Source organism: Dendrobates tinctorius, unplaced genomic scaffold (genome assembly GCF_039654945.1).
Source record: "Dendrobates tinctorius isolate UK_male_01 unplaced genomic scaffold, ASM3965494v1 ptg000016l, whole genome shotgun sequence".
NCBI classification, from domain to species: domain Eukaryota; kingdom Metazoa; phylum Chordata; class Amphibia; order Anura; family Dendrobatidae; genus Dendrobates; species Dendrobates tinctorius.
In genome coordinates this window covers 525,399-550,031 of record NW_027361684.1, presented here as the reverse complement: position 1 = coordinate 550,031, position 24,633 = coordinate 525,399, and the positions used below count along the sequence as shown (strand labels likewise).

Below are 24,633 nucleotides of genomic sequence, written 5' to 3'. Positions count from 1 at the left end.
AAGGTGGAAACCCCCCAACTCTAACTCCAACCCTAACCCCAACACACCCCTAACCCTAATCTCAGCCCTAAGCCTAGCCCTAACCCTAATGGGAAAATGGAAATAAATACATTTTTTTAATTTTATTATTTTTCCCTAACTAAGGGGGTGATAACGGGGGGTTTGATTTACTATTTATGGCGGTTTTTATATTTGGCAGCTGTCACACGCTAAAAGACGCTTTTTATTGTAAAAATAGATTTTGCAGCACCACATATTGAGAACTATAATTTTTCCATATTTTGACCCACCGAGTCATGTAAGGTCTTATTTTTTGCGGGACGAGTTGACGTTTTTATTGGTATCATTTTCGGGCACGTGACATCTTTTGATCGCTTTTTATTCTGATTTTTGGGACGCAGAATGAACAAAAACCAGCGTTTCATGAATTTCTTTTGGGGGGTGCGTTTACACCTTTCCGCGTGCAGTAAAATTGATAAAGCGGTTTTATTCTTCGGGTCAGTACGGTTACAGTGATGCCTCATTTATGTCTTTTTTTATGTTTTGGCGCTTTTATGCAATGAAAACAATTTTATATAAAAAATTATTATTTTTGCATCGCTTTATTCTGCGAGCTATAACTTTACTCTTTCGCTGATGATGCTGTGTGGTGGCTCGTTTTTTGCGGGACAAGATGGCGTTTTCAGCGGTACCATGGATATTTATATGCGTCTTTTTGATCGTGCGTTATTGCACTTTTTATTCGGCGGTATGATAATAAATCATTATTTATTGCTTCGTTTTTTATTTTTATTTTTTAAGGGGTTCGCTAAAGGGGTTAACTAATGGGACAGTTTTATAGGGTGGGTCATTACGGACACGGCGATACCAAATATTTGTACTTTTATTGTTTTTTTTATTTCCAAAAAATGAATTTATTAGGGAATATTTTTTTTTTAAATTTATTTAGCGATTTTTTTTTTTTTTAAATTATTTTTACACTTTTTTTTTTTTTAACTTTATTACATTGTCCCAGGTGGGACATCACTGTCCTGTGACAGATCGCTGGTCTGTCACATCACAGATCGCAATGACAGATCAGCAATCTGTCACAGGCACTGCTGCAGGCTTCCTCCTTGCCTGCGCTTTGCAGGCATGAGGAAGCCAGCTCCCTGCAGGCCCCCAAAAGTCACCGTCGCCATATTAGATCCGGGGACCTGCAGGGAAGGAGACCCCCGCAGCAGCGATGCACATTGCGCTGCTGTGGGGGGCTCAGGGAAGCACGGAGGGAGCCCCCTCCCTGCCGATGCTTCCCTTTAACCCCGGTACACCGGGATCGTGTTTGATCGCAGTGTGCAAGGGGTTAACGTGTCGGGGGCGGTCCGTGACCGCCCCTGACACATAGTGCCGGGGGTCAGCTGTGATAATCAGCTGACACCCGGCCGCGATCAGCTGCGCTCCCCCCGTGAGTGCAGCTGATCGCATTAGACGTAATATTCCGTTCATGGGAATTAGGTCCCAGGTCACATGGACGGTATATTACGTCCATTGTAGGAAAGGGGTTAATAGGGACGGCCATAATGGAAACAAACTATTTTTATGTAGCTAATGAAGTCACATTTAGGGCTAGTACACACAGTCAGAATAAATAATCGGTCGAATTCGGATGTAAAGATCAGACTGTGTGTACTTAAGCCCGTTTAAGCGCATTAGTGCTGGGAAATTGCCCATTATAACCTACGGGAGCCTTGAAAATCGCTTGCAAAAACATCTGGCTGGGCATTTTTGCAGGTGACTTTAGCATAGACGTTTATAAAGGGGCCATGAAAAGCCCTGTAAAAGCATCAGGAGTAGCTGCAAAATACAAAATTGGTGCAAATCTTTCCAGTATAAATTTTGTCTTTGAGTTTCACTCCTGGTTTTCGCCTCCAGACATTATTGAAAAATCAATGATAAAACTCTGCTGTATGCCTGAGACCTATTTTAGTAAATTTTCCCAAATTTACTGCAGACTGCAAAATTGTTACAGACACGCAGCACATCCACAGCATTAGGGCCGTTTCACAGGGGCGATTTTTTTGGCATTAAAATTGCGGACAATTTTCTTGCTAAAAATCATGACCCACTGTTATCAATGGGCATATTCACATGTGGCCATGTGATGTCATGTGGCCATGTGAATACGGCCATTGAAAATAATAGGTTGTTATTTGTAGAGCTAAAATGTCCGGCAATATTCGCGCCAAAGAGTCTCCTGTGTGAAACGACCTTATTGCCACAAAACCTGTAGCAAATCTGCTGGAATAAGCACGGCATAATTCCCCCCATGGAAATTAATAACATAGGTGAAATACTGTATTTTAGGGCTGCGGGAAAGAAACAATGACTCACCCTATTTTTTGGCTCCCAGCCCTTACATAATACTGTATGGCAAAATTTGCTATGAGAAAAAAATGGCAGCGATTTGTTAACTGCTCCTCTCACACGTGTGAATACACCCTTAGGGGCAGATTATGGGGCAGATTTACCTCAGTGGAAATTCCTTCAGAAATTCTGCTTTATGTTATTCACCGAACACAGAAATTAGAAGGTGACTAGCAGATTAGGAAGAGCAGGCCTCACACAGTGAAACTGCCTGACAGACAACCAATCAGAGGTCAGCTTTCATTTTACCTCAGCAGTTTCAAATATGAAAGCTGACCTCTGGTTGCTATGGACAACCAAAATGGTTTTACTCTGAGGCAATTTTCATTAATCAGGCCACTAACATTTGTTATAGAAGTCAGTGAAGCTTGTCACATACATTTCTTATAGCAGTGCAGGGGTCCCTATTTACTCAATAAAATTGTACAATTAGTGGCCTAGTAAGTCCTTAAGGTCCCTTCACACTGAATGATACCGCTGACGATTGCGACGCTGCAACGTCGCATACCTGTCATCGCAGCGTTGCAAGCGCAGCGGTCACAATCAACAATTTTCTTCGCTGGGAGTGTATGCTGCATGACACCCCAGCGATGAAAACGGCTGGGACTGGGATCTGCCATGCTCAGGAATGCCCCCTGCGATGTTGTATCCCACTGTCACACGCAGCAATTGCCGCCGTCACAGCGGGGTACTGCTGAAACGTCATGGATCGGATGCTCGCTCAGTGTGATGGGGACCTTAGTAATGATAGCAACCATTTAATTGCAGCTGTACCCCTGAAAAATAAAAATGGACAAAAGCGCATATCGCGTTTTCATGGAAATATTTTGTGGACATTCTTGTGGTGCAAATCATCTTAGGTTGGTAAAAGCCAGAGCGACTGGCGTAGTACAGCCCCTCACAAGCCACTTTGGCATGGTGTGGCCCCTCAACAGCCACTATGATGTCAGGGCCTTTCAGGAGCCAGTCTGGCATGCGAGGCCTCTCAGGGGACACTTTAGTATGTGAAGTCCAAGACCCACTTTGTTGTGCGGGCCCCCTCAGGAGCCAGTCTGGTTCCCAGGGCCCCTCAGAAACCACTTTGGTGCCAATGAACCTCAGGAGCAGGTCTGGCATGCAGGGCCCTGCCCCTGGGTAGCCACTTTGGCCCCTTGGTAGCCACTTTGATGTGTGGAGCCTCTTGTTAGCTACTTTGGCCCCTTGGTATCTATTTTGGCATGCAAGAATCCTTGGTAGCCACTTTGGTGCACACAGCCCCTCAGAAGCCACTTTGGCCACTTGATAGCCACTTTGGCACATTTGGCACCTCGGTAGCCACTTTGGCCACTTGGTACCAACTTTGGCACATTCTGCACCTCGGTAGCCACTTTGGCCACTTGGTAGCCACTTTGGCACATTCGGCACCTTGGTAGCCACTTTGGCCACTTGGTAGCCACTTTGCCGACTTGGTAGCCACTTTACCACATTTGGCACCTCAGTAGCCACTTTGGCCCCTTGGTAGTCACTTTAGCACTTCGGTAGCCACTTTGGCCACTTGGTAGCCATTTTGGCACATTCGGCACCTCTGTAGCCACTTTGGCCACTTGGTAGCCACTTTGGCAGATTAGGCACCTCTGTAGCCACTTTGTAGCCACTTTGGCACATTTGGCACCTTGGTAGCCACTTTGGCCACTTGGTAGCCACTTTGGCACATTTGGCACCTTAGTAGCTACTTTTGGCCACTTGGTAGCCACTTTGGCACATTCGGCACCTCAGTAGCCACTTATGGTCACTTGGTAGCCACTTTGGCACTTTCGGCACCTTGGTAGCCAATTTGCCCACTTGGTAGCCTTTTTGGCACATTTGGCACCTCTGTAGTCACTTTGGCCACTTGGTAGCCACTTTGGCCACTTGATAGCCACTTTGGCACATTCGGCCCCTCGGTAGCCACTTTGACCACTTGGTAGCCACTTTAGCACATTCGGCACCTCAGTAGCCACATTGGCCACTTGGTAGCCATTTTGCCCACTTGGTAGCCACTTTAGCACATTTGGCACCTCAGTAGCCACTTTGGCCCCTTGGTAGTCACTTTGGCACCTCGGTAGCCACTTTGGCCACTTGGTAGCCACTTCGGCACATTCGGCACCTTTGTAGTCACTTTGGCCACATGGTAGCTACTTTGGCCACTTGGTAGCCACTTGGCACATTCGGCCTCTCGGTAGCCAGTTTGGCCACTTGGTAGCCACTTTGGCACATTCGGCACCTCTGTAGCCACTTTGGCCACTTGTTAGCCACTTTGACACATTCGGCACCTTGGTAGCCACTTTGGCCACTTGGTAGCCACTTTGGCACATTTGGCACCTCTGTAGCCACTTTGGCCACTTGGCAGCCAATTAGGACACTTGGTAGCCACTTTGGCACCTTCGGCCCCTCGAGTAGCCACTTTGGCACATTTGGCACCTCAGTAGCCACTTTGGCCACTTGGTAGCCACTTTGGCACATTCGGCACCTTGGTAGCCACTTTGGTCACTTGGTAGCCACTTTGGTACATTCGGCACCTCGGTAGCCACTTTGGCCACTTGGTAGCCTCTTTGGCACATTCAGCACCTCGGTAGCCACTTTGGCCACCTGGTAGCCACTTTGGCACATTTGGCACATCGGTAGCCACTTTGGCCACTTGGTAGCCAATTTGGCACATCCGGCACCTCGGTAGCCACTTGGCCGCCACTTGGTAGCCACTTTGGCCCCTCGGTAGCCACTTTGGTCACTTGTTAGCCACTTTGGCACATTTGGCACCTCAGTAACCAATTTGGCCACTTGGTAGCCACTTTAGCACATTCGGCACCTCAGTAGCCACTTTGGCCACTTGGTAGCCAGTTTGGCACATTCGGCACTTCGGTAGCCACTTTGGCCACTTGGTAGCCACTTTGGCACATTCGGCATCTCTGTAGCCACTTTGGCTATTTGGTAGCTACTTTGGCCACCTGGTCGCCACTTTGGCACACTCGGCACCTCGGTAGCCACTTTGGCCACTTGGTAGCCACTTTGGCACATTCGGCACCTCGGTAGCCATTTTGGCCACTTGGTAGCCACTTTGGCACATATGGCACCTCGGTAGCCACTTTGGCCACTTGGTAGCCACTTTGACACATTCGGCATTTCAGTAGCCACTTTGGCCACTTGGTAGCCACTTTGGCACATTCGGTACCTCGGTAGCCACTTTGGCCACTTGGTAGCCACTTTGGCGCATTCGGCACCTCAGTAGCTACTTTGGTCACTTGGTAGCCACTTTGTCACATTCGGCACCTCGGTAGCTACTTTGGCCACTTGGTAGCCACTTTGGCACATTCGGCACCTCGGTAGCAATTTTGGCCACTTGGTAGCCACTTTGGCACATTCGACACCTCGGTAGCCACTTTGGCCACTTGGTAGCCACTTTGGCACATTCGGCACCTCGGTAGCAATTTTGGCCACTTGGTAGCCACTTTGGCACATTCAGCACCTCGTAGCCACTTTGGCCACTTGGTAGCCACTTTGACACATTCGGCATTTCAGTAGCCAATTTGGCACAATCGGCACCTCAGTAGCCACTTTGGCCACTTGATAGCCAGTTTGACACATTCGGCACCTCGGTAGCCATTTTGGCCACTTGGTAGCCACTTTGGCACATTCAGCACCTTAGTAGCCACTTTGGCCACTTGGTAGCCACTTTGACACATTCGGCTGTTCAGTAGCCACTTTAGCCACTTGGTAGCCACTTTGGCACATTCGGCACCTCTGTAGCCACTTTGGCCACTTGGTAGCCACTTTGGCACATTCGGCACCTCGGTAGCCACTTTGGCCACATGGTAGCCACTTTGGCACATTCGGCACATCAGTAGCCACTTTGGCCACTTGGTAGCCACTTTAGCCATGTTGACACAAGTTGCCATTTTGCCTCGGGGGCTACTTTGGCACTCCGGGCCCCTCAGGGGCCACTTTGGCACACTAGGCTTCTAAAGCCACTTTGGCTTCTGACTGCAGTGATGGCGAACCTTGGCATTCCAGCTGTTGGAGAACTACAACTCCCAGCATGCCTCAACTGCTGCAGGTTGCAAGGACATGCTGGGAGTTGTAGTTTTACAACAGCTGGAGTGCCAAGGTTAGCCATCACTGGGTGGGGCTTTTCAGAAGCCATTGGCGTCGCTGCGCCTTTAAGACCTTCAAACATCAGGAGAAAAATAGGAGTCAAGGTGATAAAGTATGTAAAAAAGGTAACAGACTTTATTAGATAAAAAAGAATAGATAGTTGGGGGCGCTAGTACTTCTAGGGCGATACCCGCTGCACGACAAGGCAACACACCACACTGTTGTAATTTAAAATAATATATATAAAAAATGTCTGCGCTGAAATATCCGCACTTGTTTTGTAGAGCACCCTGGTTATAAAACTATAACTATGCGTCACCAACTATGCAGTGAACATAAGAATTATGGGAGCACTATGAGCAAATCTGTTAATATACCTCAAATGTGTCCAGCAGTGTGTTCCAGTTCATATAGAGTGGGCGGGAATATAACCGCTTCCTTAGAGCTGGACAGGATTAGGAAACTGCAACTATTTTTCCGCGGCGGTTTTGATGCGTTTTTTTCCGCAGCGGTTTCAAAACGCATGGAAGAAGCCAAAACCGCGGAAAAATCCGCAAAATTAATTAGCATGCTGCGTTTTTTACCACGATGCGTTTTTTTCGCGGTAAAAAACGCATCAATGTGCACAAAAAGTGCAAAATGCATAGAAATAACTGGGAAGCTTATTTTTAGCAGTTTTATAGTGTAAACCGCGGTAAAAACCACTAAAAAACGCTGTATGTGAACAAAGCCTTACTGTTTTATGGGCTTATTCTCTTAAAAACGCCTCTATTTGATCTGCAAACTAATCTGGGGACTTAGAGTCTCGCAACCAGGGTACTTTACTAGATCAGTTCAGCTCCAAGTAAGCGGCCACACTCCCGCCACCCTTATATGCATTGGAGTATACGTTTTGACTAGAGTCGAGCGACTTTTGGTTTTTTAGGGTCGCGTTTCATTTCGTGAAACCCGACTTTTTCAAAAGTCGGGTCGAGCAAGATCGTCCGATTATAGGGAAAAGTCGGGGTCGTCCCGAAACACGAAACCCAATGTAAGTCAATGGGGAATAAAAGTCGGCAGTGAGAGGAGGACAGGAAACACACCTACAGTGCCCATTTGAATGCCAAAAGCATCAATTCTTCTTACTTAAGCTTGTCAACCTTAATTAACTTCATAATACAAGTTACGCACTGAAAAATGGGGGTTATTTGGCTAAAGTTGTGGGGGGGGAGGGCTGGCTGCAGGTTTTCATGTGCCCTGGGCGAAAGAGCGCCCCTTTAACACATACCACAACTCATCATGCTCCGATACGGCAGAGAAATAGCGGTATAGTACAATGAAAAATACCTCACTTTTTACATCTCATGAAGAGGCCCATCTATTTCTCCATACAGAATCATTGGTCCCATATAATGTTTGAAACAGTATATGATGAGCTCCACATAATGCTACAGTATATGTTGGTCCCCATGGATGAAGCTCCACTGTCTTATGGGCCCAAATAATGCTCCAAACATAATGGGCCCCATTTCTAATGCTCTAGTGTATAATGGGCCCTGTAAATGCTGCTCCAGTGTCTGATGTCCACCTTTGGAATGTTCCAGTGTATGGTGGGCCCCATCTATCATTCTCCAGAGTATAGTGCTCCCCAAAAATTGCTGTCCCAACATTGAAAACAATTAAATAAGTCTCCTCGCTAGGGAATCCCTGTACTTGTCTGGACTCCTCGTCGTCCCCATCTTCCATCTCACTGCACAGTATTTCAACTTTGCAAGTGCTGTGATCCTGAGCAAGCAGGGGGGGCCCACTCGTTGGCGATGGCACTGGCACAGGGCCCCTGATAGTACGGTGGTGTGTCTGATGGCGGGTGGGCCGAACCTGCACTTTCATCTGCAGCTTCCTCTTTGTCACCGTGTAAGATGGAACTGTATATGGGAAGGGTAACCTGAGTTTCATCAGGGTCAGATTCAGGTCGTGTAGCGTGCGAGGGGAATGTAGTGGTCTGGGTCAATGTACCAGCAGATTCATCGAGCAGTGGCTGGGCATCAGTGCACTTGTGTCGCCCCCAGGAGTACGGTCGCCACAGTGGCATTACCTTCTTCCTAGGGAGTGTGATGTCATGCTTGGGAGCAACGAAGGATCTCTCTAGCAGGTTAACTGATTGGGCGGCGTTATTCCCACGAGTCATGACCCTCCAAACAGCGTTCATGAAGGCAAAGTGTTTGTTTTACGTGGGCAGTATGGTTGCAAAGCTGAACCTTAAAGGAATGTCCAGAAGGGCACCACCAGGAGTGGAGCCTACGGTTAAATTCGACTCCACCTGGGAAACCTCAACCATGCCAGCTACAGAACAGATGCACACATTGCAAGCTTAATTCCGTTAACGAACGAGACTCCGTCATGCCCCGCGGTCCGAGTCCGGCTTACTAGAGGGACACGTGAGGCTCTGGCACATGAGATTGGCCAATAACTGGTGTGTCATGCCCTTACATGTCCGTGGCTGCATGTGCGCTACACTGAAAAGGCCAGCGTTTGTCGCTTACAGGTGCAGATAACCCGCTGAACAACGTTAGTGATGGGGATCACTGATTACAATTATTACCCACGAACAATGATTTCCCAGTAAGTGCAGGTCAACCGCAGTTCCAGAATTAGGCCTAACCGTCATTCCTGAAAAAATGAAAAACTTACGTGTGCAAACCACAGGTGCTGTAGCTTGCTTAACAGCTCGCCAGCCGTTCTCACGCCCAGTATGGATTACACGTGATTGCACAAAGGTGAGAAAGGGTACCGTATCCCCAGATAACATGTATGGATAGCGTACACATTCAAAATATATGTCTCAGGAGGCAGGCTCAGACGGTGTCAGGCCCAGTATGGATTGCACGTGATTGCACAAAGGTTAGAAAGGGTACCGTTTCCCCAGATAACATGTATGGATAGTGTACACATTCAAAATATATGTCTCAGGAGGCAGGCTCAGACGGTGTCAGGCCCAGTATGGATTGCACGTGATTGCACAAAGGTTAGAAAGGGTACCGTTTCCCCAGATAACATGTATGGATAGCGTACACATTCAAAATATATGTCTCAGGAGGCAGGCTCAGACGGTGTTAGGCCCAGTATGGATTGCACGTGATTGCACAAAGGTTAGAAAGGGTACCGTATCCCCAGATAACATGTATGGATAGCGTACACATTCAAAATATATGTCTATACATCAGGAGGCAGGCTCAGACGGTGTCAGGCACAGTATGGATTTGACGGCCAGATTACACAGCGGAGGAGCAGGGAGAGGTAAAGATTGCAAATGCTGGGGCCCTGCCCAAGCAAGGGGGGCCCACTCGTGGGCATCGGTACTGGCACTGGGCCCCGAATAGTACAGCGGTGTGTCTGACCGCGGGTGTGCACCACCACCGTCAGAGACACTTGATTGCACTATGAGGGACCCTGTGCCAGTGCCCGCGCCCAAGAGTCGACCTACCCACCTGTCCAGGGCAACGGCACTCGCACGGTGTCGTGCGCTAGGTGGTGACCCCGGCCATGGGGGGGAGGCAGCACAGTTAGGGAGTTTTAGAAAGTGGCATATGTTGATGTTGGACATTCAGCTGATGCAAAAGGCGAAATAGGTGAAGTCCCAGGAAGAGGTGGACCAAAGCAAGCCATTTTTCTGTCACCCTATGTGTCATCAGGGGAAGGTGGGACAAAATCCTTGGAAACCCATGCGTGGTTCATTTTAATGAAGGTTAGATCATCCACATTTTGGGTTGACAGACGGGTCCTTTTTTCTGTCAGGATTGATCCAGCTGCACTGAAGACTCTTTCCGATAGCACACTTGCAGCTGGGCAAGCGAGCTCCTGTAAGGCATATTGTGCCAATTCAGGCCAGGTGTCCAGTTTAGCGGCCCAATAGTCAAAGGGGAATGACCTGTGTGGGAGAACATCGATATGGGAGGAAAAGTAGTTTGTAACCATAGTTGACAACTGCTGTCTCCTGTCACTTTCCATCGATGCAGTATTACCAGTTGTGTGAGCGGTACTTGAAAAATCAGTCCACAACATTGTCATGAAACCCCTGTCTCCAACGCCACTTCTGCTGTGTGTACCATGAACACCTCTGCCAAGCTGCCCCCGGCCCGTACGGCTCGTGTGAGAACCATCACCGCTGCTGTGTGCTGGGAATGCCTCAAGCAACCGATTTACCAGAGTTGCTTGTTTATTAGCCAATATTAGGTCAAGGTTCTCCTGTGGCATGATGTTTTGTAATTTGCCTTTATAGCGTGGATCCAGGATGCTGGCCAACCAGTAGTCGTCATCGTTCATCATTTTGGCAATGCGGGGGTCCCTTTTTAGGATCCGCAAGGCATAATCTGACATGTGGGCCAATGTTCCCGGTGTCAATGATGCACTGCGAGTGCTGGGTGGAGGAGCACTTTCTGGCAAATCCACGTCCCTCCAGTCACGCACAAACCCTGTACCAGACCTTGCCACGCCAACATTTTCACTTGCCCCACGAGATGCATCCTCCTCCCCTAAGTAATCATGCCCATCATCATCCTCCTCCTCCTCTTCTTCCTCCACCTCGTCCAGGAGAGGTCCCTGAGCAGACAATGGCTGAATGTCATCAAGGATTCCCTCCTCCTCTTCCTCCTCATCAATATTGGCTGCAGACGCCTGCTCCTTAAGGTGCGTCAAAGATTGCATGAGCAGACGCATAAGTGGGATGCTCATGCTTAGGATGGCGTCGTCTGCGCTTACCAGCCGTGTGCATTCCTCAAAACACTGAAGGACTTTACAGAGGTCTTTCAGCTTCGACCACTGCACACCTGTCAACTCCATGTCTGCTCTCAAAGTGCCTGGCCGTGTATCCTCCCACAAATGCATTATGGCCTGCCTCTGCTCGCACAGCCAATCCACCATGTGCAGGGTGGAGTTCCACCTTGTTGCAATGTCGATAATGAGGAGGTGGTTGGGAAGGTGGAGCAATCGCTGTAGCTTCTGCATACGAACGGAGTGTACAGGCGACCGGCGGATGTGCGCGCACAGTCTTCGCACCTTCTGGAGCAGGGCTGTTAACTCCGGATAATTTTTGAGGAAGCACTGCACCACCAGGTTCAAGGTGTGAGCCAAGCAAGGTATGTGGCTGAGTTTTGAAAGGGCTATGGCTGCCACAAAATTACGGCCGTTATCACTAACTACCTTGCCTGCCTCAAGATGTACACTGCCCAACCATGACTCAGTTTGTCGCTTCAAGTACTCGGCCAGCACCTCGGCGGTGTGTCTGTCGCCCAAACACATCATCTGCAACACAGCCTGCTGACGCTTTCCACTAGCTGCTCGATAGGGGGACACATCGTGTGCAACAGTGGCAGCTGCAGATGGAGTGCTCGTACGACTGCGCTCTGTGGACGAGCTTTCGCTTCTGGAGGAGGAGGAGGAGGGTCGAACGCCTACAGCCAACTGTTTCCTATACCGTGGGCTAGGCAGCACTGTCCCACCACCGCTGTCCCCTGTGGACCCTGCATCCACCACATTAACCCAGTGCGCAGTGATGGACACGTAACGGCCCTGGCCATGCCGACTGGACCATGCATCAGTTGTGAGGTGCACCTTTCCGCTCACTGACTGCTTGAGTGCATGGACAATGCAGTCTTTCACATGATGGTGGAGGGCTGGGATGGCTTTGCGAGAGAAGTGGCGACTGGGTAGGTCATAGCGTGGTACTGCATAGGCCATGAGTTCGCGGAAAGCTGTGCTTTCCACCAACCGAAAGGGCATCATCTCAAACGAGATTAGTTTGGCAATGTGGGCGTTCAAACCCAGTGTACGCGGATGAGAGACTGAGTACTTTCTTGACCTAGTCATAGTGTCTGGGAGGGTGAGCTGGACTTGAGAGCTGCATATGGTGGAAGTAGCGGTGGACAGGGCGGACTGAGAGAGGGTTGATGATGGTGATGGAGTTGGTGTTCTTTCTGATGGCCTAGAATCAGTCTTTCGTGGATATAACAGTGGGATTCCCTGACTGATGTGGCCTTGCAACGACACCTCAACATTTGCTGCTGTGCTAACCGGTGGGCTTACAGTGGGGGAAACAATGTAGCGTTGCTGACTACCTTCGTTGTGATCAGTTGCACATGTGGCACTTGAGGTTTGGTGTTGTGTCCACGCTTGCAAGTGCATGCTGGTTAAATGTCTAAGCATGCAACTGGTATTCAAATTTTTCAGATTTTTCCCTCGGCTAAAGGTCTTTGCGCACTTCTTACAGATAACCTTGGCCTGATCATGAGGATTTTGGTCAAAAAAGTGCCACACTGCACTCTTCCTACTTTGGCAGACATTTTGCGGCCTAGCACGCTGTGATCTTTTGACCCTCTGGACAAGCTGTCCAGCAACTCTTTTGATGTTTGGAACCTGTCTTTGGAGTGCTCCAGGCCTGCCAGATAACAGCTGTTGCGATGTCGATGTCTGCTGTGGATGCTCCTCATCTGAGCTATTGGAAGCAGCACCCTCTTCCCCCAATGGATGCCAATCTGGGTCAACAACTGGGTCATCCATCACCTCCTCTTCTATGTCATGTGCACCTTCCTCTGTGTCACCGTGTATGGTGGTATAGTGTGCGGGAAGGGGCACCTGAGTCTCATCAGGGTCAGAATCTGGCTCTGTACACTGCGAGGACAATGTAGTGCTCTGAGTGAATGTACCAGCAGAATCATCCATCAGCGGCTGTGCATCAGTGCACTCCATGTCAGATTCATCTTGGCCTGGGTAATTCACCATTTCACTTGATAATCCAGGCATGGTATGTGAAAACAGCTCCATGGAGTAATCAGTAGTATGGCCTGCGTCATCCTTCAATCTTGGTTGGGGTGAAGGACACAAGGAAAGGTGTGGTTCATGAACATGAGCCTCCAATGACGACTCAGTGCTTTTACTTTTTACAACTGAAGAAGAGGAGGCGATAGAGCTGGAGGCTGAGTCAGCAATGTAAGACAAAACTTTTTCCTGATGCTCTGGCTTTAAAAGCGGTTTGCCAACTCCTAGAAAACTAAGCGTTCGAGGCCTTATGTAGCCAGATGATGACGCAGGGTCAGCACCTCCTGCATTCGGTCCTATTTTGCTCTTGCCACTACCATCAGATCCACCACCAACACCATCATTACCAGCTGCCAACCCCCGCCCAATTCCACGGCCTCTTCCACCAGCCTTCCTCATTTTTGGTAGAAATGTAGACAAAATCCAACAAACTATATAGTAATGTAAAACAAGGTACAAGGTGTCTATAGGACAGGGGAGATTTTGAATTTCTGCAGACACTTGTGGACACTGGACACTTTTGGATTGTGTGAGGCCCACTGATATCTGAGCGCTATGTGACAGGCTCGATGGCACAGCTGTGACCAAAGTGACTAGAGGATAAGGGAGATTTTGAATCTCTGCACACACTTTTGGACACTGGACACTTTTGGATTGTGTGAGGCCCAATGAATATCTGAGCGCTATGTGACAGGCTCGATGGCACAGCTGTGACCAAAGTGACTAGAGGATAAGGGAGATTTTGAATCTCTGCACACACTTTTGGACACTGGACACTTTTGGATTGTGTGAGGCCCACTGATATCTGAGCGCTATGTGACAGGCTCGATGGCACAGCTGTGACCAAAAGTGACTAGAGGATAAGGGAGATTTTGAATCTCTGCACACACTTTTGGACACTGGACACTTTTGGATTGTGTGAGGCCCAATGAATATCTGAGCGCTATGTGACAGGCTCGATGGCACAGCTGTGACCAAAGTGACTAGAGGATAAGGGAGATTTTGAATCTCTGCACACACTTTTGGACACTGGACACTTTTGGATTGTGTGAGGCCCACTGATATCTGAGCGATATGTGACAGGCTCGATGGCACAGCTGTGACCAAAGTGACTAGAGGATAAGGGAGATTTTGAATCTCTGCACACACTTTTGGACACTGGACACTTTTGGATTGTGTGAGGCCCACTGATATCTGAGCGCTATGTGACATGCTCGATGGCACAGCTGTGACCAAAGTGACTAGAGGATAAGGGAGATTTTGAATCTCTGCACACACTTTTGGACACTGGACACTTTTGGATTGTGTGAGGCCCACTGATATCGGAGCGCTATGTGACAGGCTCGATGGCACAGCTGTGACCAAAGTGACTAGAGGATAAGGCAGATTTTGAATCTCTGCACACACTTTTGGACACTGGACACTTTTGGATTGTGTGAGGCCCAATGAATATCTGAGCGCTATGTGACAGGCTCGATGGCACAGCTGTGACCAAAGTGACTAGAGGATAAGGGAGATTTTGAATCTCTGCACACACTTTTGGACACTGGACACTTTTGGATTGTGTGAGGCCCACTGATATCTGAGCGCTATGTGACAGGCTCGATGGCACAGCTGTGACCAAAGTGACTAGAGGATAAGGGAGATTTTGAATCTCTGCACACACTTTTGGACACTGGACACTTTTGGATTGTGTGAGGCCCAATGAATATCTGAGCGCTATGTGACAGGCTCGATGGCACAGCTGTGACCAAAGTGACTAGAGGATAAGGGAGATTTTGAATCTCTGCACACACTTTTGGACACTTTTGGATTGTGTGAGGCCCACTGATATCTGAGCGCTATGTGACAGGCTCGATGGCACAGCTGTGACCAAAGTGACTAGAGGATAAGGGAGATTTTGAATCTCTGCACACACTTTTGGACACTGGACACTTTTGGATTGTGTGAGGCCCAATGAATATCTGAGCGCTATGTGACAGGCTCGATGGCACAGCTGTGACCAAAGTGACTAGAGGATAAGGGAGATTTTGAATCTCTGCACACACTTTTGGACACTGGACACTTTTGGATTGTGTGAGCCCCACTGATATCTGAGCGCTATGTGACAGGCTCGATGGCACAGCTGTGACCAAAGTGACTAGAGGATAAGGGAGATTTTGAATCTCTGCACACACTTTTGGACACTGGACACTTTTGGATTGTGTGAGGCCCAATGAATATCTGAGCGCTATGTGACAGGCTCGATGGCACAGCTGTGACCAAAGTGACTAGAGGATAAGGGAGATTTTGAATCTCTGCACACACTTTTGGACACTGGACACTTTTGGATTGTGTGAGGCCCACTGATATCTGAGCGCTATGTGACAGGCTCGATGGCACAGCTGTGACCAAAGTGACTAGAGGATAAGGGAGATTTTGAATCTCTGCACACACTTTTGGACACTGGACACTTTTGGATTGTGTGAGGCCCAATGAATATCTGAGCGCTATGTGACAGGCTCGATGGCACAGCTGTGACCAAAGTGACTAGAGGATAAGGGAGATTTTGAATCTCTGCACACACTTTTGGACACTGGACACTTTTGGATTGTGTGAGGCCCACTGATATCTGAGCGCTATGTCACAGGCTCGATGGCACAGCTGTGACAAAAGGGACTAGAGGATAAGGGAGATTGGATTGCTTTTAAAAAAGCAGTTTGCAGAGCAGTGGGTAAACAGCAATGCGAGCCTGTCAGGAAGCCTTAAAAGGCAGCCCAACAACCAACACCACTGATACACCACAATATAGCCTCCCCTTGCACTGCACACACAGTGACTGGTGTGTTGTGCAGGCCAAATTGCTAGCAGCAGAAGCAGTTTTTTTTTCTTCTCAGGACAAAAAAAAAAATTGGGATTGCTTTTAAAAAAGCAGTTTGCGGAGCAGTGGGTAAACAGCAATGCAGGAATGTCAGGAAGCCTTAGAAGGCAGCCCAACAACCAACACCACTGATACACCACTATATAGCCTCCCCTTGCACTGCACACACAGTGACTGGTGTGTTGTGCAGGCCAAATCGCTAGCAGCAGAAGCAGTTTTTTTGTCTTCTTCCCTGCCTAACGCTCTCCCTACAGAATCAGCAGCAACCTCTCCCTATACTGAGATCGGCAGAAGTAAGATGGCGGTCGGCGTGCACGCCCTTTTATACCCCCTGTGACGCCCACCAAAGCAAGCCAATCACTTGCATGCCCTTCTGAAAGATGGTGGTGACCCCTGCCTATGTCATCACGTTGCCCACAGTGTCCGTGGATCCTGATTGGCTGAAAAAGAGCGCAAAACAAACTTTTGAAACGCGACTTTGGCGCGTAAGTCGCCGACCTCGTGGCCGACCTCATCCTAGGGTCGGGTTTCGTTTCATGAAACCCGACTTTGCCAAAAGTCGGCGACTTTTGAAATTTTTCGACCCGTTTCGCTCAACTCTAGTTTTGACACATTTTGAGGTATTAATAGTTTTGTCCACAGTGTTCCCATATTTTATATGTCCATTGCGCAGTTTTTTATTTATTTCTAATTTTTCATGAGCTTATATTATATTTTTTTAGAAATGTCTTTACTGATCTGCAAATTACTCTGGTGACGCATAGTTATAGTTTTATAACCAGGGTGCTCTACAAAACAAGTGCGTATATTTCAGCGCAGACATTTTTTATTTATATAGACTTTATTAGATATTAAGCATATAAGATCACACATAGAGCGTAACAATACATAATACACAATGCAATCCAAGATCAATACAAATGCAGAAAGAGAAGGAGGAGGACTGGCATAGAAAATCCCATAGAGTAACACCTCCCAGTATAAAAACCCATGCTAAGACCCATAGTAACGCTGGAGAAAATTCCCATCAAAGTTATGTGTATGGCACAGGAGCTTACCAGGGTCAGGTGGCTGTAATAGGGGAGTCCCCCGTCCAAATGTCCGACCCCAACGTGCGTTTCGCTGGCTCACAACGCCGCTTTAAATTTGTACTGATCTTGGATTGCATTGTGTATTATGTATTGTTACGCTCTATGTGTGATCTTATATGCTTAATATCTAATAAAGTCTGTTACCTTTCTACATACTTTTTACCTTTGACTCCTATTTTTCTCCTGATGTTTGATATGTTCTTGGAGTGGGTGTAGTTCTTGTATTGGGACAGTCCACCACTGTGTGAACTTGTTTTCCCATTCTTTATGTGTTAATATGCAGTTGGAGGTGTTTTCATTGCCTTTAAGACCTTGAATCAGCGATCTGTCAGCTTCTTTTATAATACGGGTCATGTGTGGAAGCTGCATTTGCATAGCTGCCATCTTTGTAAGGTCACTGCACCTGCGCTGTGGCTTCAATCCATGTCAGTTGGGGGTCATGGAAAGGTTGCCATGAATTCCTATGGGAAAAATTTTGCTTAAAATGCGATTTTTTTAAAAACTACAAATCGGATCAACTCCAAAAATATATAGCACACCTATCCCCACAGAGGGCTTCGAAATGCCGCCTGAATGGAGTCTCTGCGTCAAGCGGTTCAGGCCGCATTAATTTCAGAAAAAGCGGAGAAGTAGAATAATAACTAGATGTGTATTTCCTGAAGGAGGTACAGATAGTGCTTTGAAATGGTGCCCGGGCTGTCCCTTTAAGAGAGATTTGCCTGCTTCCCCTGCAAGACTTTCAACTCAGGATCCGTTTTAACTGTGGGTGCCTCTCAGGAGCCACGTTGGCCTGTGGGGCCCCTCAGGGTCTGATTTGGTGGGTGGGGCCCCTCAGGATCCGATTCGGTGACCTGGGCTCCTCATGGCTTGAAATGGTGGACGGGATCCCTCAGGGTCCAATTTGGTGGGCGAGGCCCCTCAGGGTCCGATTTGGTGGGCGGGTCCCCTCAGGGTCCGATTTGGTGGGCGGGGCCACTCTGGGTCCGATTTGGAGGCCGGGGTCGATCAGCCTCCGATTTGGAGGCCAGGGTTGATGAGCCTCCGATTTGGAGGCTGGGGTCGATGAACCTCCGATTTGGAGGCCGGGGTCGATGAACCTCCGATTTGGAGGCCGGGGTCGATGAACCTCCGATTTGGAGGCCGGGGTCGATGAGCCTCCAATTTGGAGGCCGGGGTGGCTCAGCCTCCGATTTGGAGGCCGGGGTGGCTCAGCCTCCGATTTGGAGGCCGGGGTGGCTCAGCCTCCAATTTGGAGGCCAGGGTCGATCAGCCTCCGATTTGGAGGCCGGGGTGGCTCAGCCTCCGATTTGGAGGACGGGGTCGGATTTGGCGCACATTCTCGCAGGAGCATGAGTCATGTGATGAAGCTAGATTTGCATTTGTGCTGTGGGTTTCGCTTTAAGAGCTGATATTATCTGGCAGAATCTGTGTCCTGGGGGCGTCATGTGAAGTTCGCAGGCGTTGGTATAGTAACTGGATGTGCCTGTGCATATCAATGAGCTTAACTGCCATTTCAATCGCCTCAGGGCATGTTTTGTCTGTGGCAAAATTTCCCCATTGAAAAGCATTGAGACAGTTCATTCCAATGACAGGAAAATGTTTTTTCAAACGCAAATTGCGCAAAAACTACAAATCCGATCGACACAAAAAATACTTAGCACACCACTCGTGGACGCTGTCTTCGAAACCACACCTCAACGGAGTTTGTGCGTGTAGCGGTTCGGGCCCAACTAATTGTGGAAATCAACTGAATAATAATACTAGATGTGTATTTCCTGAAGGAAGTACAGATAGTGCTTTGAAATGGTGCCCTGGCTGCCCCTTTAAAAGAGACTTGCCTGCTGCCCCTGCAAGACTTTCAACTCAGGATCCATTTTTACTGTGGGTGCCTCTCAGGAGCCACGTTGGCCTGTGGGGCCCCACAGGGTCTGAGTTGGTGGGTGGGGCCCTCAGGATCCGATTCGGTGGCCTGGGCTCCTCATGGCTTGAATTGGTGGACGGGATCCCTTAGGGTCCGATTTTGTGGGTGGGGCCCCTCAGGGTCCGATTTTGTGGGTGGGGCCTTTTAGGGTCCGATTTTGTGGGTGGATCCCCTCTGGGTCCAATTTGGTTGGCGGGGCCCCTCTGGGTCCGATTTGGTGGGCAGGGCCACTCGGTTCGGTTTGGTGGGCAGGGCCCCTCAGGGTCCGATTTGGTGGGCGGGGCCACTCTGGGTCCGATTTGGTGGGCGGGGCTACTCTGGGTCCGATTTGGTGGGCGTGGCCCACCAGGGTGCGATTTGGTGGGCGGGGCCCATCAGGGTCCGATTTGGTGGGCGGGGCCCCTCTGGGTCCGATTTGGTGGGCGGGGCCCCTCTGGGTCCGATTTGGTGGGCGGGGCCACTCTGGGTCCGATTTGGTGGGCGGGCCCCTCAGGGTCCAATTTGGTGGGCAGGGCCCCTCAGTGCCCAATTTGGTGGTCGGGGCCACTATGGGTCCGATTTGGTGGGCGGGGCCTCTCTGGGTCCAATTTGGAGGCCAGGGTGGCTCAGCCTCCGATTTGGAGGCCGGGGTCAATCAGCATCCGATTTGGAGGCCGGGGTCAATCAGCATCCGTTTTGGAGGCCGGGGTCAAACAGCCTCCGATTTGGAGCCTGGGGTCACTCAGCTTTCGATTTGGCGCGCCGGCCCTTTAAGACTCATTTTGGTGCGCCGGCCCTTTAAGAATCACTTAGGCGCGTCGGCCCTTTAAGAGCCAGTTTGGCGCACTGGGCTTCTAAATCCACTTTGGTGCACATTCTATCTCAGGGGCATGCGTCATGTGATGAAGCTAGATTTGCATTTGTGCTTTGGGTTTCGCTTTAAGAGCTGATATTTCTTGGATCGACTGGGTGTGTGTGTGTGTGTGTGTGTGTGTGTGTGTGTGTGTAGGTCCGGGATAGGCATCTGCACTGTCGTAGCTACAGCCACAAAATTTGGCACAGTCACACGTCTGGACCCCGAGAGCATCCTAAGCTACGTTGTGAGGCGAAATTTTAACCCCGCACGTTCCAATTCACCAAACAATTTTGCCCCTGTCTACATACTGTGGAAAAGGTGTGTGCGCGTCAAGCCCCACCCCTCATTATGATGTCATAATGCCCCTATCTACATAATGGGGAAACAGTGTGTGCGTATCAAGCCCCGCCCCTCATTGTGATGTCACAATGGTTGCCATGGCGACGCTGATATCATCAAGCCCCGCCGCTCATTATGATGTCATAATGGTTGACTATGGGATGGAGGATGTGTGATGGGTATATGGGCACTGGACTGTGGGATGGTGGATATGTATGACGGGTATATGGGCACGGGACTATGGGATGGAGAATGTATGATGGGTATATGGGCACTCGACTATGGGATGGCGAATATGTATGATGGGTACATGGGCACGGGCCTATGGGATGGAGAATATGTATGATGGGTATATGGGCACTGGACTATGGGATGGAGGATGTGTGATGGGTATATGGGCACTCGACTATGGGATGGAGGATATGTATGATGGGTATATGGGCATGGGACTATGGGATGGAGGATATGTATGATGGGTATATGGGCACGGGACTATGGGATGGAGAATGTGTGATGGGTATATGGGCACTGGACTATGGGATGGAGGATGTGTGATGGGTATATGGGCACTGGACTATGGGATGGAGGATATGTATGATGGGTATATGGGCATGGGACTATGGGATGGAGGATATGTATGATGGATATATGGGCACGGGACTATGAGATGAAGGATGTGTGATGGGTATATGGGCACTCTACTATGGGATGGCGAATATGTATGATGGGTATATGGGCACGGGACTATGGGATGGAGAATATGTATGATGGGTATATGGGCACTCGACTATGGGATGGCGAATATGTATGATGGGTATATGGGCACGGGCCTATGGGATGGAGAATATGTATGATGGGTATATGGGCACGGAACTATGGGATGGAGGATGTGTGATGGGTATATGGGCACTGGACTATGGGATGGAGGATATGTATGATGGGTATATGGGCATGGGACTATGGGATGGAGGATATGTATGATGGGTATATGGGCACGGGACTATGAGATGAAGGATGTGTGATGGGTATATGGGCACTCTACTATGGGATGGCGAATATGTATGATGGGTATATGGGCACGGGCCTATGGGATGGAGAATATGTATGATGGGTATATGGGCACTCGACTATGGGATGGCGAATATGTATGATGGGTATATGGGCACGGGCCTATGGGATGGAGAATATGTATGATGGGTATATGGGCACTGGACTATGGGATGGAGGATGTGTGATGGTTATATGGGCACTCGACTATGGGATGGAGGATATGTATGATGGGTATATGGGCACGGGACTATGGGATGGAGGATAATTATAATTTGCTATAACTAACCACAGTTAGTTACTATGCCCGGGCAGCGCCGGGCTCTTCAGCTAGTCAATATATAAATATCCAATCGGTAAGGCTGATTTCACACATGCATTTTTTTTGCACTGCGTTTTTGTGCATACATGCGCATGCGTTTTTTCCCTATATTTAACATGGGTGCGCATTGTCATGCGTTTGTACACGTTTGTATGCGCATGCGTATTTTTGTAGTGTGCGCCCAGGCGCACAAAATGCAACCTGTTGCATTTTTGGTGCGTCCGACCTGTCTCAAAAAACGCATGCGCACGCAATGTGCACGGAATTCACCCAAAGCCACATTAAAGTCTATGGGAGCGCTGATGTGCGCATAGTCATGCGCACCTCTGCGTTTAAAAACGCATGCTTTTTTTATAAAAACCATGAGCAAAAAACAAGAAAACGCATTAAAAACACGCGCAGCGCAAAAGAATGCAAGTGTGAAAGTAGCCTAAGTGGCGTAACGAGAAAACATATTAAAATGTCAGAATTACGTTTTTTGGTTGCATTAAAATGGTAACAATAAAAACTTCAGCTCGGCATTCAGAAAATAAGCCCTCCTCCAGCCCCAGATCACGAAAAATGGAAACACTACGGATCTTGGAAAATGGTGACTTTTTTTTGTTTGTTTAGAAACTTTGGATTTTTTTTCACCACTTAAATAAAAAAGAACCTAGTTCAAAAGTACAATGGTGTTGTACAAAAGTACAACTCGTCCCACAAAAAACAAGCCCTCACATGGTCATATTGACGGAAAAATAAAAAAAGTTATGGCTCTGGGAAGAAGGGGAGCGAAAAACAGAAACTAAAAAATGGAAAAACCCAAGGTGGTAAAGGGGTTAAATAGAAAAAATATAGGAAAACAATGTTTAAAAAAACATTGAAAAAACTTTTTGAAAAGTTTCTTTTTTCTAAAATAAAGTAAAGTACCCAAGGGAAAAACACACAAATGTATTTATAGGAAATAAAAGTATAGATATACTACCACAGTGTCTATCACCTAAGAAAATACGAATATGCAAATAAAGTCCGTGAAGCCTCATTTAAGAGTCTCAAACACGGGACTAGCCAGATCTTCCTCCAGGGAAGGACCCAGCCAAGGAGTGGCTCCTTTCGGAAACCACCATTACCACCATATTTAGTGTCCCTTTAAGTCAATATCCAGCTCTTTACGAGTTTACAGATATGACAAGGGAATTACCAAGGCCAGGGATCCATCCACAGACAGCTGTTTCGGGGTGTTGCCCCTCATCAGTGTGGGAGTAGGATTCTGGCTAGGTGGGAGCAATGCCTAGTAGGACCAACATCACGAAACAATCACTGACCTCAAGGAGACCAGTCAAAGAAAACAGTGCGGCAGCCGGCAAAGGCGCTCAATCAGTGAAATCCTAGGTGCATTGCTCCCTGAGAAATACGAATATGCAAATAAAGTCCGTGGAGCCTCATTTAAGAGTCTCAAACACGGGTCTAAGAAAATAGAGCAGAAATGAGTAAGGTCAAACCTTTTATATACTGTGCACATGAACTGTGGAAAAGAGAGCACAGCTACAAAAAGAACAGAAAGGGTGACAAATACGGTCATAAACTCTGTACAGGTTTCTCCTACTTCAAGGACACATCACATTCTTTGAACGGAGAGGGGAAAGAATTTCAGGACGGCTGACAACCCTGATTGGTTATCCAACTGTACTTTTTCCCAATAGCATTACAAGCAACAAGAAGCGATGCAACTGAGATCGATTTTGAAGTCCAAAGTTTCTTTAGCACAGATACATAAACATGCAGGGAGTGCAATGTTCCTCGTCGTATTTCTTTGCTATCATGTCATCTTTACACAGTTTATATTCGGCGAGATTTTCGTATGTATTTTTAAATACAAAGTAAAAAAATGATAATAATAGGCAGAATTTTCCTGTCTCTTACAAAACACTGGATAACAATATGTTATTCCGTACAAAGCCCTGTGACTGCTTCCTGAATTGTAAGTATTTTCCTATAAATAATGCTCGGATTTATCCCTTTCATCCAATGTCTACGTTTTTCAAGATAAGATTAAATTTTACAAACATATCCGATAATTAAAGTGCTTTCCAGGATGATTCAAAGTTACCATAGCGAAGAGAATGTTATTAAATTTAGAAATAACTATTACTTATCTGTTTGGATTGGATCAATTCAATTATATAAAATGGATAGTATTGAAAGTCAGCCATACATACCATTGTAGAAGTCCCGTATTAGATACCAGGTGAGGAGAGAGAGACCAGCGGCAATAACCGCACAGATTAAGATCTTATATAAAGTGTACAAGCACCGGTACACACACTGCATGGCGGAGAAAAGACACAATGTGCACATATAAATATGCCCTGTATGAGTTCTTGCACTGCCGGGGTAATGTTTAAGCCACTGAGATCTCTAATCTGTTAATAACAGTAATAACCATAAACTACAAATTTGTACTGGTTAATGCCATACAATCAGGTGTAAGGAGGAGGGAAATCAATTCTCCGATTAATGCTGCCTCTATGCAATCATTAATCATCATAAATAACAAACAAAAGATTCAGATAAACAGCAGCCATTAGACTAAGTTCGCACGGAGCTCTTTAAGGAGAATTTCAAAGCAGATCTGCTCCAAAATCCAGTTCAAATGCTCATAGAGCCAAGCGTTGATGTAGCCAGACGCTCCTCGTTCATGAAGAAGTGCACGCCTCTTTATGGAGCTGGAGCATCTGACAAGTGCTGTGCGCTACGCCAGAAATCTTACTCCACTCAGGGACTGGAGTAAGATTTCTGGAGTACGGAATGCCACAGCTCATCATGAATTAGATGAGCTGTGGTGTCACGTACCAACCGTGCCTCAGCTATACCATTTTGGCAGAACTGGGCCAGACTGGAGTGAAGATGCAAAAAAGTCACAAAATTCAGATGCAC

General features: G+C 47.9%; 1 protein-coding gene across 1 annotated transcript in view; it reads right to left on the bottom strand.

Moving 5' to 3' along the window:
- The window catches only part of ADGRG7 (adhesion G protein-coupled receptor G7), a 125,570-nt gene extending 101,496 nt beyond the window's left edge, over positions 1-24,074 (bottom strand). Inside the window, exon 1 of the mRNA XM_073565224.1 lies at positions 23,916-24,074. Coding sequence (XP_073421325.1) covers positions 23,916-24,054 — 139 coding nt within the window. The 5' untranslated portion in view covers positions 24,055-24,074. The remainder of the gene's footprint in view (positions 1-23,915) is intronic.
- Positions 24,075-24,633: the final 559 nt, after the last annotated feature.